The 18116-nt window shown below is 35.4% G+C and overlaps 1 protein-coding gene across 1 annotated transcript in view; it reads right to left on the minus strand.

Moving 5' to 3' along the window:
- Positions 1-2627: 2627 nt before the first annotated feature.
- Positions 2628-18116, minus strand: part of LOC145981300 (uncharacterized) — a 30610-nt gene continuing 15121 nt past the window's right edge. Inside the window, exons 2-3 of the mRNA XM_083114490.1 lie at positions 16026-16462; positions 2628-4175 (exon numbers count right to left, since the gene is read on the minus strand). Coding sequence (XP_082970616.1) covers positions 2729-4175; positions 16026-16432 — 1854 coding nt within the window. The 5' untranslated portion in view covers positions 16433-16462 and the 3' untranslated portion in view covers positions 2628-2728. The remainder of the gene's footprint in view (positions 4176-16025; positions 16463-18116) is intronic.

The following is an 18116-nucleotide window of genomic DNA, read 5'->3' on the forward strand; positions in this document are numbered from 1 at the left end:
TTCGGACTGGACCTACAGTTTAAAGTGGGATCCGAACCACTATGTGCCTCCACCCGATACCGAACATGGGACCCCTTGATTACAAGGTGACGACGCTAGCACTTTGCCATCGGGGAGGCACCAGTAGCAATATTTAATCATAACCAATAACATAATTGTAATTCTTTTCCTTTCTTTTCATTGAATTTTGACACTGTAGTGAATTTTCATTTTTTCATCAAAATAATATTTATCATATTTCATTCTTTGCCTTTTTTCTCCTTTGTATATTTCTTAAACATTTCCAGCATGAAACAAACAATATAGCAAATATTTTTGATACAAACATTTGGAATACTACCTACTTTGATTATGATTTTAGTAATTTTGGATATGTTTAAGTATGTCAAAATAAGATACGAATGCAGGCTATGTCAGATTAGTTACTTAATTGGAAGCACCAGCATCCTATAAACTCGTAAAAAAAATGCACACAAACTATATTTTTTTCTAGCGCGGTGTCCCCTGGAGCACAAGTCCTTAGGTGAATGTCTGAGTTCCCACCCCCTAGGGTGGCTGTCATGATCCCCTTTCCGTATTTAGTGCCTTTTTTGGGCAGAAAAAATACATAACAACAAAGGTAAGTTTACAGTCCATGGCTGCGAACACACAGGATGAAATATTTTCTTTCTAGGGCTTGTATCGCTAAAATAAAGTCTGAATCAGCAGTCATTAAGGAAAACTGGTTTTGACAAATATTAAATTTTATTGATGCTAAACAGTGATACTGCGAATCCGCACTACAATAAGTAATAATTACACAATTCTAACAACCAGGTTGGTGTTAGAGAAGAACTTTACGAGAAACAGATGTGGTTGATATTTTAACATTACATAATACAAGGGCCTTGCGGATATAGTTCGCACAGGGCCTCACGTTCCCTAACAGTGTCCCTAAGAGGGAAGTTACTTAAATGGTGGCAAGGATGGTGCCTGTAGGCAATGGTGGGAGGATGTTTATTTTCTTAAGTAAGTGGTTGGTATCATGGGGGTAAAGGCAGAGCTTTCATAAGATTTGGAAGTTGGAGACGACAAAGGCTGAGATTCTTTCTGTGGGTGTGTTGTAGTTGTAGCTGATGGGTCTGCCAGGGAGGCTACTATTGTGAATTTTGGGCAGTATGTAAAAAGTGGAGGTGTTGGGTTTTCTGGAATGAGAATGGCTATGGTGGAGGTTCTGAGGCCTCGTGGGGGGGGGGGGGCCTCAGGTGTGGATGAGGTCCTGGATTTCGCCCAATCTCTTCTCCAATTTACAAAACTTCCACAAACATTCTTCATTCAGGATTTTTTCTCAATAATTATCTTATGGTTATTAAAGTGGCAGATGGTATACAAAGCCAGACCTCTGACTCACGGTATTCCAAAACAATATAACTTAATCACAAGCACTTCTAACTTATATGAGGAAGATTCATGCTCATTAGATCCTAAACTTATTTAGTCAGAAAATTTCCCCTAAATTACCAAAATGCATCAACTATGTGTGAGGAAAATGGTGAACTGTGATGGATACATGACGGATTCCATTGATGAAACATGGAATGTGCAGATAAATATATAACGTTATTACTCCAAATAGACATTTCTTTATTCGGCATTATAATGGTGGTTTATAGTTATTAAACAGCACGATATATTTGGAAAAAAAACAAAACAATCCTAGCACGGTGTTTGTAGTTGAACTACAGGGCATTTTGTAAAGCTGCTATTCTCAGCTGATGCTAAAGTGATGGTTTGCCACATTAACGATTTCTGGACTTAGAAATATTTTAGAGCAGTAAGATCGTTATTGAGAAGTGGATATGAGCAGATCTGATGGATTGATTTGTTTTACTTTACTTCGCTTTTTTGCCACTTTTGGATAATATGTGAAGATGGTAATGAGCGATGATATGATGATATTGATGAATGGACACTTACAAACATTCATGCCCTGGCCAGGATTCAAACCTGGGACCTTTGGCAGTGTAGCATGCTTTGATAACCATTCTGGCAGGGGGGCTGGCATGAGCAGGTCTGGATGCCAGTCTAGAATGAGTTTACTCATATCGGTTATGTGTGTCACAGCAATCCAGTAAAGTAAAGGAGCTATTGAGTCTGCAACTTCTCTCCACTATGAAATCTTTTATTAACATTTATTTATTGCAAGCCAGATAAATGCTATAACAAACACAGCATGTCCGTAGTACGATTCCTTGAATGTCTTGGAAGAATTGGCATTTGTTGTGAATGATTTGTTACATGCTCAGTACAAACATGGCCTCTCACCTGCATGAATTGCAGGAAGTTATCTCAGATATCTCTTTTGTGTAAATGATTTCTTACAAGTTGAACACAAAAAGCAATTCTCTCCAGAATGAATTTTCAAATGTTGTCAAAGAACACCTTTCCGTGCAAATGATTCGTTACGCGTTGAAAGCCCATAGGGTCTATCTCCAGTATGAATTATTGAATGTTGTCTAACAACTCCTTTCCTCACAAATGATATGTTAAAATGTTTTCTAAGATCTTGTTTCCGTGAAAATGATTTGTTACAAGTTGAACACACATAAGGTTTATCTGCAGTATGAATTATTGAATGTCGTGTAAGATTTACTTTCCATGCAAATGATTTGTTACAAGTTGAACACACATGGGGTTTATTTCCAATATGAATAATTGAATGTTGTCTAAGGTCTTGTTTCCGTGAAAATTATTTCTTACAAGTTGAACACACATAGGATTTATCTGCAGTATGAATTACTAAATGTCGTTTAAGAATTCTTTTGCTTGCCAATGATTTGTTACAAGTTGAACACACATAAGGTTTATCTACAGTATGAATTACTAAATGTCGTCTAAGAATTCCTTTCCTTGCAAATGATTTGTTACAAGTTGAACACACATGGGGTTTATTTCCAGTATGAATAACTGAATGTTGTCCAAGGTCTTGTTTCCGTGAAAATGACTTGTTACAAGTTGAACACACATAAGGTTTATCTGCAGTATGAATTATTGAATGTCGTGTAAGATTTCCTTTACATGTAAAAGATTTGTTACAAGTTGAACACACATAAGGTTTATCTGCAGTATGAATTACTAAATGTCGTTTAAGATTTCCTTTCAATGCAAATGATTTGTTACAAGTTGAACACACATAGGGTTTATTTCCAGTATGAATAATTAAATGTTCTCTAAGCTGTTGTTTCAGTGTAAATGATTTGTTACAAGTTGAACACACATAGGGTTTATCTGCAGTATGAATTACTAAATGTCGTCTAAGAATTCCTTTCCATGCAAATGATTTGTCACAAGTTGAACACACATAGGGTTTATTTCCAGTATGAATAATTGAATGTTCTCTAAGCTCTTGTTTCCGTGTAAATGATTTGTTACAAGTTGAACACACATAGGATTTATCTGCAGTATGAGTTACTAAATGTCGTCTAAGATATTCCTTATTTGCAAATGATTTGTTACAAGTTGAACACACATAGGGTTCATCTGCAGTATGAATTACTAAATGTTGTTTAAGATTTCTTTTGCTTGCAAATGATTTGTTACACGTTGAACACAGATGGGGTTTACTTCCAGTATGAATAACTGAATGCCTTCTAAGGTTCCCTCTATGTGCAAATGATTTGTTACACGTTGAACACACGTGGGGTTTATTTCCAGTATGAATAATTGAGTGTCGTCTAAGGTGGTGTTTCAGTGAAAATGAGTTGTTACAAGTTGAACACACATAGGGTTTATCTGCAGTATGTGATACTAAATGTCGTCTATGATTTTCCTCAGGTGTAAATGATTTCTTACAGGTTGAACACACAAAAGATTTTTCACTACTGTGCTTTCGCATGTGAACCACAAGTTCACATTTGTGAACAAACAAATTGCTGCCATCTTTGCAAACAGTAGAGTTTGAAGATTTAATATATTCTGTTTCCCTTGTAGATGCTAAATTAGTTTCACTACTCTTTGTCCCAGAGCAGAGTGTTGTAGGCAGTTTTGAGCTGCATATAGGAGATTTAATTGGTAGTGATTGGGATCCAGAGTTCTTATTTGCACCAAAGTTCGTCTCTCTAAGATATGGATCCTTATCACTATCCATTTTTATCTGTTGAAATTCACTTCTAATTGATGGACATTCCAGTGATAACCTGAAAGAAGACAGACGTAAGTAAGAAAATTTAAACACGAATATTTCAGAAAAATGAGTTACATTTGACATACTCAGCTTTAAGCAATTTACTACAGTTTTCTCTAAGCATATTACCAATTAGCAACTACACTGCATTTGCTCTAATGTTTGATATGCTACTAGTGAAGAATAAAACATTAATTACAAGTAATAGTACTCCTTGTGAAACAATAAAAGTAACTTCAAGTACTGTGTACCAGTGATTAGAACGCTACATTTTAAAAGTAGTTTTGCTGCAGCTCTGGCTACTCATCCAAAAATGTAGCTTCGCTACAGCTATAGGTAGCTTGCTAGGCTATTCATGTGCACTACTCCCTACTTTTATGCTACTTCTGCATAAGAAAAAAACTTGAAACAATCACCGGGTATTCAAAAGACCCTCCTAGTATGGTAGCAGTACTTACTGGAAAATAGATAGTTATTTATCATAATTCCCGTAATTCGTTACACGTTTGCTCTAACATTGCAGATAGCGGGGGGGGGGGGGGGGGGGGTGATTCTTTTGTACAGTTAAATGAGAAACATGTGGAGCAATGCTTTACGTAAGTTTCTTGTTGGGAATGCTTCCCTGAAGACACAATGGAAATTTTGTCACCTTGTAATGAAAGGTTTGATACCTGGCAGAGGCACTAGTGATTCGGATTCAGTCTCGATTAGCTTATCTGTGCATAAAGGGTACTCAAAACAAAAACTAGGAAAGAAGCCTGGTTGGGAGAATGGATACTCCTGCTCCTCCATTCCCCACACTGCTCATCATCATCATCATCATCATTCACCATTCTTCCTCATTCTCACAATTAGCCAAAAGTGGCAAAAGCGACTCTAGGTAACAGAATAACAAAATAAACAAATCATCCTCATTGTCATGATTGGCAAAATTGCAGAACATGTAGAAGAACAACGAAAATGTAGAAGAAATATATACATTTTGAAACTGTATATTAACAAAAGAAAATTATCGTTTCTGCGGAAAAGTAAAAAACTTGTACATACTTTTTACAATATCATAAACCATATTGAGGAAACTCATGCGTAAACCTGAGTGTTCTAAACGTATTGCAAGTTTTAAATTTATGAACAAATATTATGATGAAAATAATTGTAATTCCAGAAACTATATGTCCATCATTCTTGTAACAATAATAATAACTTGCTAGTGAGATCCTATGTATTAACAATGATCAATGCTGTTACCGTAGCTACTGAACAATGCTTTGTCATTGTCCATCCATTGATCACTTGTTTTTGCACTGCAAGATGTTTTTTACACAGTAATTGATGACATTTACCTGTCTCTTACAGAATGGATATCCACAGGATTTGTTCCTGGGGTGGTGCAAATTAGGCATTTTTCTCCCCGTAATAGTGATGCAGCTCAAAAAACGTAGCTGTTAGCCAGAATATATTCATATATGGCAGTTCAGTTTAGTTATCTGGATATTAAATTTATTCTATACTAATGAAATAAATTATAAAGTATAAATTGTAATCTTCAATATCAAGATATTTTTAATCTAGATTATTTGTAGCTATTTCCATGTAATAGACTTTATCTATATGAACCTACTGCAGTAGTAAGAGTTATTGTTGAACATTTCTTTGACACTGTGCTCACATTCAAAATTCTTCTCAAATTGCAGAGAAGAAATGTAGTTGTAGCAAAATTTTCACTACAACTACAGGAATTTTGTCGCTTCACTAGAGCTACAGCTACAATTTTCAAAATGTAGTGCCGCTACAGCTACCGCTACAAATTTTGTAGATAGCTACAGTAGCGATGGTACAAGTAGCGTACTACTTCCGACCACTGCTGTGTACTTGTAACCTGTAGTAATACACCATGATATCTCAAAAGAAAAGGTGCTCCTGTAGAAGGCGACGAGATGAGTATTTTATAAATAATACTTTTTACCTTTATGTTCATGTTTTTGTAAGGGCAGGAGTCCATGATAAATCTTGTGTGATATTTGGATTTTCCAGCTAAATGCATTACACTAGAATACATGAGCGTTGCTGAATAAAAACAGTTCATACATTCTGATTCTCTGTCACATAGGATCTTTCAACCTGGCCTTTCTATTGCTCCACTGGTCTATTGTTTTTCATAAATTGTAAATAAACCACATACGATTTTCTCTTATCCCATAATAAACACATGACACAAATGAAATATATCAGATAGCTACATTTTGGAGCTATAGTTAAACATGAAAACAATGATATGGAATTTTATTTCAAGTCAAACATATGCACTGCTTTTTGATTGAGATCTGCTATGTTGACAACAGAATATTTGTTAGAAGCTTTAATAGAAAGCATTCATCTGCAACTGAAAGAAGTAGTGCAAAACTTTGTTCTATGTGATTCATTGAAAACATAGTGATCATGATAATTGATGATAAGGTCCTAGAAAATATGATAATTGCGTTAGTAATTTATGTTTTTCTCTACATACTTATTAAAAATTATCTCCACTAGTAAGACTATGTTTTAAAAATTCCATGGTTTGCAAATTTGCATTGACTTCATACCCATAGGACACAATGGGTCTCTAGGTTGCTTTCAGGAAGCTACGGGTGTGTGGTACAGAGATTTTTTTGTCAGGATGAGATTGGCATGGAAAATCTGTGAAAATCTAGAATTATATAAGCTATTTTCTCTTAAGTGATTCTTTCTTGCACTTCTAGAATGAAAACTAACAATTTCCAAGACTTAACATTCAGAGAACATTGAGAATTAACCACTTTCAAAAATGGCCATTTGGAATATCCAGACAGTTCTGGATCCCAAAAATTCAGAAAATCACTACCCGAAGTCAGGACTGGGACTGGAAATATTTTTCCCGATCCTGGTACTGACTTTTTTAGAATCCCACACACACCTACAGGCAGCTGTACATTAGGAATTTTTGTTGATTTATAAAACATAGTAGTAACCATAAGAACTTCTCAAACACAAATTGCAAAATGCATTGTATTTGATGCAAACGATGTCTGCCTACTGAATGCTAATGGTGTACGTAATGTTCACTAGGACTTGCAATCACTATGTTTGTATATTTTTCACACTAGTAATATTTTTTTTCCTAGTTCACCAATGAGACAGTGTGAACACAATGGGTCCCATGCTTTCCTTCACACAGCTGTAAATTTTGGAGTCTATTGTTAATTTGAATAACATTTATTTGTTTCATGAAAATATTATGTACTTATGTATTAAAAATTGAAATTGCACAGTAAAAAGTCAAAGAAAAATGCATAGGAGATGCAGGATTGACTTTCAGAGGATGATATTTGAACTGATGTATTAATTTTACCAACAATGACACTGCTTGAAGTGGTTCTGGGGTTCCAGAGGATGCCACAGTGGGGTGATGACATCATCAGTCAACCAGACTGACCATATTCCATTCCCCAAAAAACAAGAAAGAGTCAATAATTAAACAAATATTAGGTCAAATATGTATTACACCTTTGGTATTTTAGGGTTTTAAGCAATATGATTGTTCCCTCGAGCTGATCTCTTCTCCCCCACAAAAATTGTCTTCTGCCTCTCATCAATGAATACCTAGGAGTGATGAGGAGGGAGTGGTAAAGTCAACTGAAGGGTGGTGCTAATCACATGATTCTAACTATTGCCATAGGACAATATCGAAAATGTGTGAAGTCCTACTTCCAAAACATTTTCATGCCATCATGGCAAACTTCAATTCACATGGAATAGATATGCCCTTATCTGTAACATAGAAGTTCTTAGTAGTACTAATTCATTGTTGTTATATGTTCCCCATAATATTGTTTATAATTTTATTGTTTTTTTTATCTCAGAAACAAATTTTGGAATCATTAGTTATGAATGCAATCATATGTGATTTCAACATTACAGTCTCGATGTTTCTTTATGTAAATTTCACAATTTATTGTTCGCATCAATAATGTTTAATAACGTAATACTTTGGTGTTTGAAAGAATTGTCAATTTTATTCACGTATTGTGAGGGGATTTTACGGAGTCTGAGACCCAGTGGGTCACAGGACATACGGTGTTTGGCAATAACTGAATAACCAACAAAATATCACTTAACCTTTAAACAGCCAATGGATCATATATGACCCATGATGCCGATTACAACATTCACATGCTTTTAGGACCTTCATACTTGTATGTGAGGTTGTAAACGCTGACAGATGCTGAGATAAGACTTTGAAATGTCTTGTGGAAATGACTTTGAAATGTCACTCATCCCCATCTTTGCAAATTAGCCAAGATGCACAAAACGGGAAGTAAAATAAACTAAATCAATCAATCAATCATCCACTGAGTAAATATCGGTCACTCTTTTTGCTACACATGTACCAGTAATTAGTCAAAAAACAAAGATGAAATTGAGTTTGAGATTTTGTTTAAGTCCACTTTTATGCACGGATAGGCTAATTAGGACTGGACCTACAGTTTAAAGTAGGATCCGAACCACCATGTGCCTCCACCTGGTACCGAACCTGGGACCCTTTGGTAACAAGGAGACGTCGTTACCACTACACCATTGGGAAGACAAATACATTTTACAGAGTTTTATAATAAGGTTTGCTATGAATTTTTCAGTAAAAAAAACAAGGTGCTCAAGATAAATAAAATATGGCCAGTTCCGTGGCAGAGTGTATTAATTCATATCCTTCGATCTCACCATAGAGTACCATCATGTGCATCATTGTTCTTTGTGAGAGTCCCATCATCAATTTCGTTCAATCATCTCTCCTAAATGCTACGTAAATGTTTCCAAAAATTTTTATAACAAATAGTACTTTACACGAAAGCATTTTATGGAACATTTCGGTTAGCTGTTTCAAATACAATAAACAATAAATAAAGCACGAAAGGCACGTCGAGTTACACTGTCAATGCTGAGTGCACGGTGTTTACAATTGAAAAAGCTAAAATATTCTTTCATAAGTGTACAGTAAATGTAGTAAAGTATGTATTTAATCAGTGCCAATTTTCGCTACCTAAAATCATTTAATATGAAACGATATTCCTCTCGGTTGAATAGTTATTGTCGTTCAAAAGCTTGAAGCTTAACATTGTTTACATCTCACGTGACCGTCATTACATTTGCACTCTTGATAATGAGGTCGCTTCTGATTGGTTATGTTATGGAAATAGAGCAGGTTCTCTCCTTGAGAAATGCCTCGAAACATGCCATAACATTTCTCACTTTACACGGTAGCTTTTTGGTCATGGCATAAATGTTGAGAAAAATGCTTTTGTCTAAAGCGGGCCTTAGAATTCATATAAAACAAATGAATTATGTAGAGTGTGCAGCAAATTCTTCTAGCAGGATGTGTCTTTAGTCTAATTTAATTACACGTATTGTAACTGATATTGACTACTGAATAGTATATTACTGTTATATACATGCAGTAACATTTAATAATAATAATAATAATAATAATAGTAATTGTTATTATTAGTATTGTTATAATAATAATAATATCATCACATGTTGTTGTTGTTGTTGTACTAACTAGCCATGAACTTTGTCTAAATGTTACCGATGTACATGGAACAACATTATTGATTGCTTGAAATTAAAATTTTGTATGCGTCAGCACTTACGCCATTTGCAACCATCACATTATACGGGGTCAAGCCCTCACAATGAACAACAAAAAAACACCAGGCATGTCTCTAAAATATCCTTACCCAGGGTATCAATCGAGGCTGTATTGGGGCAATCAGCACACATATGGGCAAAACACAGAACGACATGCAAGTATACAAAGGTAGCCTCCTCACTGGCTTAATGTAATGGCATCGCCTTGTAATCAAGGGGCCCTGTGGAGGCATATAGTGGTTTTGATCCCACTTTAAACTGTAGGTCCACTCTGGATTAGCCTCCGTGCATAAATTGGACTTAAAAACAAAAACTGAAATCAAACAACCCTACAAAGGATTATTCTGGCTGTAGGTTCAGGCATCAGAGCCTCGTTGGACTGCAAGATTGCAGCTGCCGAAGTAAAGTACGTGGAAATGAGGTTAACATTTGGGTGTGCTCACAAGAACATCATAACATAGGTGCATATTGTTTAGTATTTATTACAGTCGAAATGTTTTCTTTCAAGGACGTAAAAATCTGTAAACAGAAGACGAGCCAGAGAAGTATATTACATGTGGGGGAAGTACCTCCACCAAAAGACATAGACAGTTTGTACAATGCTGCCGCAAGAATAAATTTTGATTGAGTAAAAAGGTGCAAGATTTAACAGATGTGTTGAGAAAATTTTACTAATATTAAGTCCTTAAGAAGACTAGAAGCAGATGCTTCATCCTACCACTTGTTTTCTTAAAGTCTTTGTTCATCAAAGCATGCTGAGAAATGCTTGATTAGAACACCCACAATTGAATAAATATTATCCATCAAGAAATGTGTTTCATGTGACAAAGAAGAATTATTCATGTCTCTGGAAATGTAGTCCATGCAGAGGAAATGTCAAGTGAGGCTGGCACTTCCTGTCGTGTCAATAGAATTATTGCCATAAGAATTTTTTCTACATGCTTGACACAAAAATCTATCCAGAGAAAGCTGGGAAGTATTGCAATATCAGTTCGTGTATGCAAGATTATATAGTTTGAAAAAAAATCTGAGCAATTTTTCCATACACAATGCTGTATCTATTTCTTAAAAGTTTAGTGTGGTCACATTTCTAGCCTAGTTAATTTAAATTGCAACTATCTAAAAGGTTCCAGGCAATATTGCTAGGAAGTATGACTACGTGAGTCATGTAAATCTCTTCATTTGATTGATTGATTTGGTGTTTTAAGTACACTTTATGCACAGAAAGGCTAATCAGGACTGGACCTACAATTTAAAGTTGGATTCGAACCACTATGTGCCTCCACTGGGTACTGAACCCAGTACCCCTTGCTTACAAGGTGATGATGCTACCACTGCGCCATCGAGGAGGCCACTTGTAAACCTCTTGAGATGATGGAGGCCAGACTTCGGCTTTGTGTGTTTTGCAGCGGAGTTGCTAGCACATAACGCTACAGCCCCAGGGGTCCTGGGTTCAAATCCTGGCCTGGGCATGGGATGTTTGTGAGTGTCCATTCATCATAACATCAATCACTCATCCCCATCTTCACAAATTAGCCAAAAGTGGGACAAGAAGCAAAGTAAAATAAAGCAATCAATCAATGTGGTTAGCAGCTTCATGAATAGAGTTCCCCTCTACCTTAGCCAAAATGTCCTTGTCTAACCAGTCTTAAAGTTAGGCAGGTGCATGGGAATGGTATATCCCCAATGCTAGCAAAATTTTCGCAAATCATCTCCCAAGCTACCTCATTATTACTGTAGACGATAGGGCAGGAGTGATGTATGCAAGACACTTTCTCAGCATAATATACGTGTGCTTCAGCTTGGCAGGAGCATTGCAGGTCATACACCTCCGAGTATAGAAGAGTGAGATGCAATGTTTCACCCTTCTCATTGATCTTATTGCAACCATCGACTGTCAACCATAAAGTGTACACTTGGATTGTATCAAACTGGAGTTGACAAGATGAAGCTTACGGCTGAGCAAGGTGAGTGAGTGGTAATTGCCTTACCGGATACAATCCTTTTGAATATCCTTCCCAGAATTTAATGTGTGGAACGAGAAAATGGTATTTTTATTAAAGATCTACCAATCTCCGGTGTCGTCTCTATCACCGCGAGATAATAGGTGTGAGCGAAGGTGAAGGCTAGAAGCTAACACGTTCTCTAAGCCTTTAGCCAGCGACTATATCTCGGGGACTAAACATTCTCTCAGCTAATATTTTCCAGTTCAAGAGCTGCTTCTAATATGATGTACATCCTCAGATGGTTTAAAAGTAGCAAATCCTAAGTCAGATTACCTACCCTACTGTAAATACTGAAATAAATTAAGGAGGAACCAAATTCTTGGTATATGCTATAACAGACACTTTTCTTTGCAGACTCTTTTATTTGAACATCATAATCCTGTAAGTACTTAAATTTGTTTTGCAAGGAAGTAACTTTGAGGTTCAACCCTTGAATTAAAGGATATATCTTCTCGGATAAAATCAAATACCATAGCTTTTTAAAAGCAGATTTTCTTGCTTCACTACATTCACCAATATTTTCGGGCTTACCTGGTCTGAGTTTGTTATAGGAAAAGTAATAAGATTTATGATAACATACTTCTGCAGCTAGGATCTCCCTTCATTTGATTGATATTATTTCTTCTCGCTTATCTCAATTGCAGTCCCATGCAATTTCTTATCAACTCTAAGCTCAGCAACTTGAGTAAGTGCTTCCCTTAATCTTCATATTCTCTTATATTTGCAGACTTTGTTACACAAAACACAAATCTTGATATAAATTATATATTCGTCTGTGAGTGTCCATTTCAAGCATTTCTCAGCATGCTTCGATGAGCAAGGACTTTAAGAAAACAGGTGATAGGATGAAGCATCTGCTCCTAGTCTTCTTAAGGACTTGATATTAGTAAAATTGGCTCAACACATGCCAAGAAAATTTTCATCCGATAAATCACGCATCTTTTATCTCTATCAATATGTCTGCTCACAGCAGCATTGCACAAAACTGTCTATGTCTTTTGGTAGATGTATTCCCACACCCTTGTAATATACTCCTCTGGTCAGTCTTCTGTTTTTACAGATTTGTACTTTCTTGAAAGAAAACATTTTGACTGTAATTAATAATAGAGTACACACCCAAATGTTAACCTCATTTCCACGTACTTCACCTCGGCAACTGGAATGTGCAAACTGCAATCTGATGTCTGAACCTACGGCCAGCATAATCCTTTGTAGGGTTGTTTGATTTCAGCTTTTGTTTTTAAGTTCACTTTATGCACAGATAGGCTAATTTGGAGTGGACCTACAATTTAAAGTGGGATTGAAACCACTATGTGCCTAGACAGGTTATCGAAACTAGGGCCCCTTGATTACAAGGCAACGCTATTACATTAAGCCAGCGAGGAGGAGGCTACCTTTGAATGGTTGCATGTTGTCCTGTGTTTTGCGCATATGTGTGCTGAGTGCCCCAATACAGCCTCGATTGATACCCTGGGTAAGGAGATTTTAGAGACATGCAAGGGTGATTTTTTGTACATTGTAAGGACTTGTCCCCGTATAATGTGATGGTTGCAAATGGCCTAAGTGCTGACGCATGCAAAATTTTAATTTCAAGCAATCAATAATGTTGTTCCATGTACATCGGTAACATTTAAATATTGATTGATTGATTTTTGTTTATTTTACTTCGTGTTTTGTGCCTCTTGGCTAATTTGCGAAGATGGGGATGAGTGATGAAATTGATGAATAGACATTCACAAACTACCAAGCCCAAGTGGGATTCGAACCTGGGGCCCTAGGAGTTGCAGTGCGATGGGCTAACCGCTCGGCCTTAGGGTCCGGCTAACATTGAAACAAGATTGATGGCTAGTTAGTACAATAACAACAACAAACAATCATGATAATAATAATAACAGTTATTATTATAACAATACTAACAAAAACAATTACTAATGTTATTTTTAGGAAATGTTATTGCATGTATATAACAGTAATATACTATTCAATAGTCAACACCAGTTGCAATATGTGTAATTAAATAGGACTAAGGACATATCCTGCTAGAAGAATTTGCTGCACACTCTTCATAATTCATTGAATTTATATGAATTCTAAGGTGACAACCAACAAGTGTAATATGTCAAGTTAAAGATAAGTGGTTACGCTACAATGTTTGTTTAGAACATTTTCTTCTCAGGTGCCTAGATTATTAAATAATTAATGATTAATATAATATTAACAGTAAAAAATACGAATTTGTTTTACTAATCTGTGAATAACTTCTTAATGGTTGCTCCTAACAAAAAACCAGAGGTAACATTAAATATAGAACACATATTAACCCTTCATTTGTAAAAAAAAAACATCATTGAAATCAGACCATAGGTTTCAGAGATAGTCGCTTTGTCAACATCCGCCATTTTGGATTGGCCGCCATTTCTATTAGTTCCCACTTTGAGATGGCAATCATGTTTTTTGGTATCCTTACACCCATAAAACTGTCGCATAAAGGAAAATTAGTACCCCAAAATTATGCCGAATTATTGATTTTGGCCACTTGCTTGATTAATTGTTCACAAGAAAATGTTTTTCATGAAACTGATGATTACAAAAATAATTAAAAGTTTGTTGTAAATTTAATATAAGTTTCTGTTGATTGTTATATAAGATATTATTTGATAAAAAAAAGTAAGAATTGCAGTTTGCCAATTTTGAATCTTCTAACAATTTTCTGGAATGAAGGTCTCTGTGCATAGCAATTATCCAATAGGGATGTGTTATGCATGGTTGGTGCCTCCCTGATGGCACTGTGGTAGTGTTGTCACCTAGAATTCAAGGGGTCCTGGGTTCGATACTTGGTGGAGGCTTGTGGTTTGGATTCCACTTTAAATTGTAGGTTCAGTCCCAACACATATTAGGTTCTGGCTCATATTTGACTTATTTTAGGTATTTTTACATATTATTTCCATATTTCAGAACATTTCTCAACATATAATCCATATTCGTGCAATAACTACATGTCCTTGTGTAACTGAAAGAGTTGGGTGAATTTCTTGCAAATAAATATAGTATGTGACAAGCATTTGCCCATTCATTGCATTCCAGAGAATTCTCGCATTGCTTTTAAGCAAAATATCCTTTTATGTCCACACATGAAACCAAAAAATACATGGAAATTTCAATATTGATTGATTGATTTGGTGTTTTAAGTCCACTTTGTGCACAGTAAGACTAATGCTAACAGAATTAAATCTAACACTTTTAACAAACATAGAATAAGTATCAGCAATCAAGCACTTTAACACATGTTATTCACCTTCACCAGAATTCATACCACAGTAAGGTCACTGATGTGAGAACAACAATCTAAAATACAACATATAATAAGTAATCCAGCACATGCATTCCACATCACACGGAGTTGCCAGACATTACATGACCGCATAATACCATTCACTACTTTGTTATAATGCATATCTGAAAACTAAAACAACAGAAAATACACATGTAAAAGAAAATTCAAAACAAAATGTTTCACTCTTGCAGGGGTATGGATGATCAACAGCATCATGCTACTTTTTGCCAGGCATCCATATTTTGTTTTTAAAGATGGGAGGGAGGGGGACTTGGAATCCATACTTCATTGTGTTCAATGTATAGAAAGTAGTTATGAATTAATGAAACATTCAAGTTCAACAAATTTTTCAGTGAGAATGGTGAATGTCAGATGTAGAAAAACCTTAAAATAATTCAGGTGCTAGCCCCTTTTTCTCAAGATCTGCTTTTCTTTTCAAATGCAGTTGAAGAAAGCCATAAATCCATCTAAGATAATGTTACACATTTTTATATACTGGGTGGTCCAAAAGTCCCGGAATGGTCAAATATCGTGAGAAATACACAGCGAATCAGAAAATGAAAAAAAAAAGTGTTTAATAAGTGAAAGAAAGCTATTATTCTGATTTAATTTTACATGTGATACAGATAACATATAAACAATAAAAAAGAACACTGTACTCGTTATTTAAAAAAAAAGTAATGGAATTTTTCATAAGAACTCAAGATATTGTAAAAATATATATTTCTTTTAGAACTGAATTTGAAAATCTAAGTGACTGGTGAAAATTTTCAGACACTATGGCAACTGGGTGCCCTGTATTTTTCTACCCTTGATGAAAGTATCATGGTATTCATTTGAAAATACTCCATGCACTCACCTTTCTGTCTCTGCAGTTAGACAGTCATCTTCAACTAGGAATTCACTCTTCACATCTTCAGAATGTACTTTAACTTTGTCACTCTCATTACTTTTGAATGCAACAGCACCATAATGTGCAATATCGTCACTCGTATACAAATCCTTACAATCCTCTGGCAAAAATTCACTCATTCCAGCATTAGAGTGCAAATATACGTGAAAGTAGCTACCAGCAACATTCCCTGGTTCATCGACTTTCATTTGTTCCTCTTTTGGTTCAGATTTATTAACTGATGATAATGATGGCTGCCAAGTGTTTTCATTTGACTCTTCACGAAGAGGAATATCTTGGGACTCACTCTTTATTGAACACGCCATGACGTCAAGATCTACATTCAGCAGTGAGGGCAAAGCGACAGACTCCATCTGTGATGATGAGGGTGAGGCACTTGAAATCTGAAAAGACATTTTACACACAAACTTCAGATGGTGTTGAAAGTGAAGACAAATTTCAATAACACACACACTTTTGAAAGAGAAGATGTCAACTGGCAATCAAGCTGAGGATTTTAGAATTATGCATAACATTCATGGATTGCTTTCACTGTTTATCATCTACTTCCAGGGTGAATAAAAATCATTATTTTTATATAAAAATATGTTGTTTTTTTAATCCTTTTTTTTAAAACCCCATTTGAAATTAATTGCATGGCTTGTGGCACCATACATTAAAATATATGTTTTTTATATAGCAAGGCTTTATCTAGTACATGGCCCTGTTTGAACAGTTTGATTAAGGCAATAAAAAATTATATGTAAATACACATTTTTTCTGTTTCTGATACTGTATATATGAACCTACTATGGAAATATTTGTTAAGTTTGTTAATGATACTATAATAATTTCAGTAAATATTCTTCCAATGAAAGTAAAACATCCTGAATGTACTCTATAATTGTAACTTAAGATATATTTATAGTCTTTGTAGCTGAATTTGGCATTTTTTTTAATGATAGTTTGAAAAATATCACCTGCCATGTTTATTTACAATTTAATGATAATGACACTATATCCAGTTTAACATAATTAGTATATTGTATATTTTTCTACACAAAATGTTTGCTATTTTTGCACAAAAAATTATTGAAATTTAAATCAAGAGAAATGTAAGTGCATTTACATTTACTTTTCTATGAGCTTCCCATCATCAGTACATATATTTTGTTTCCATTCTTTTCCTTTCTTAGAGCCTAATAAACACCATTAAATGATTACTACTAGTAGGAGATGTGAGGAGATGGAAAAAAGAAAATAGAAGGGAGGAACAAGAGACACGGATAAGAGTGTGGAAATTGAAGGATAACATGATAAAAGAGAAATATCAAGAAATATTGTGAACAAAAGTGCCAAGAGATGAACCCAAAGGGGTAGAAACAGAATGCATAAGATTTAAACCAGAATTAGTAGAGGCAGCTGAAAAGGTATGTGGTAGGACAAGCAAGAAATGAAAGAAGAAATGAAAGAAGAAAGAAACACCATGGTGGAATGAAAGAACTAGAGGCAGTGGAAAACAAAAATGATGCATTTAGAAAATGGTTTAAAGTTAGATCACAAAATACATAAAAAGAGAACGCGGAAAAGAAGAAAGAGGCAAGAACAGTAGTAAAGGAGGAAAGAAGAAAGTGGATGGAAGAATGGGCCAAAGTGCTACAAGAAGATGCAGATGGGAACAAGAAAGTATCATATGGATTAGTGAGAGAAAAAAAAGAGAAAGGGGAGGTAAGGGATAAAAGGGAAAAATTGTAGAAGAGGATGAAGAAATAAGGAGAATGTGGAGATATCATTTCGAGAAATGGCTGAATGTGAAAAAAGGAAATGAAAATGAAGTGAAGGAAAAAGTGAATCTCACATGGAAAGAAGTGGAGGAAGCTCTGAAGAGAGGTAGAGGACCTAGAGTAGATGAAGCGCCAGTGGAAATGATACTAGGAGCAGGAGTGATTGGTGTGCAGTGGCTGGATAGTGTTGAAAGCGGTGTGGCAAGAGAGAGAAATGCCAAGAGATTGGACAAAGGGACTAATAGATCTCATATTCAAGAAGGGTGACAGAAAG

The sequence above is a fragment of the Lepisma saccharinum genome, chromosome 29 (assembly GCF_977018435.1).
Source record: "Lepisma saccharinum chromosome 29, izLepSacc3.1, whole genome shotgun sequence".
NCBI classification, from domain to species: Eukaryota; Metazoa; Arthropoda; class Insecta; order Zygentoma; family Lepismatidae; genus Lepisma; species Lepisma saccharinum.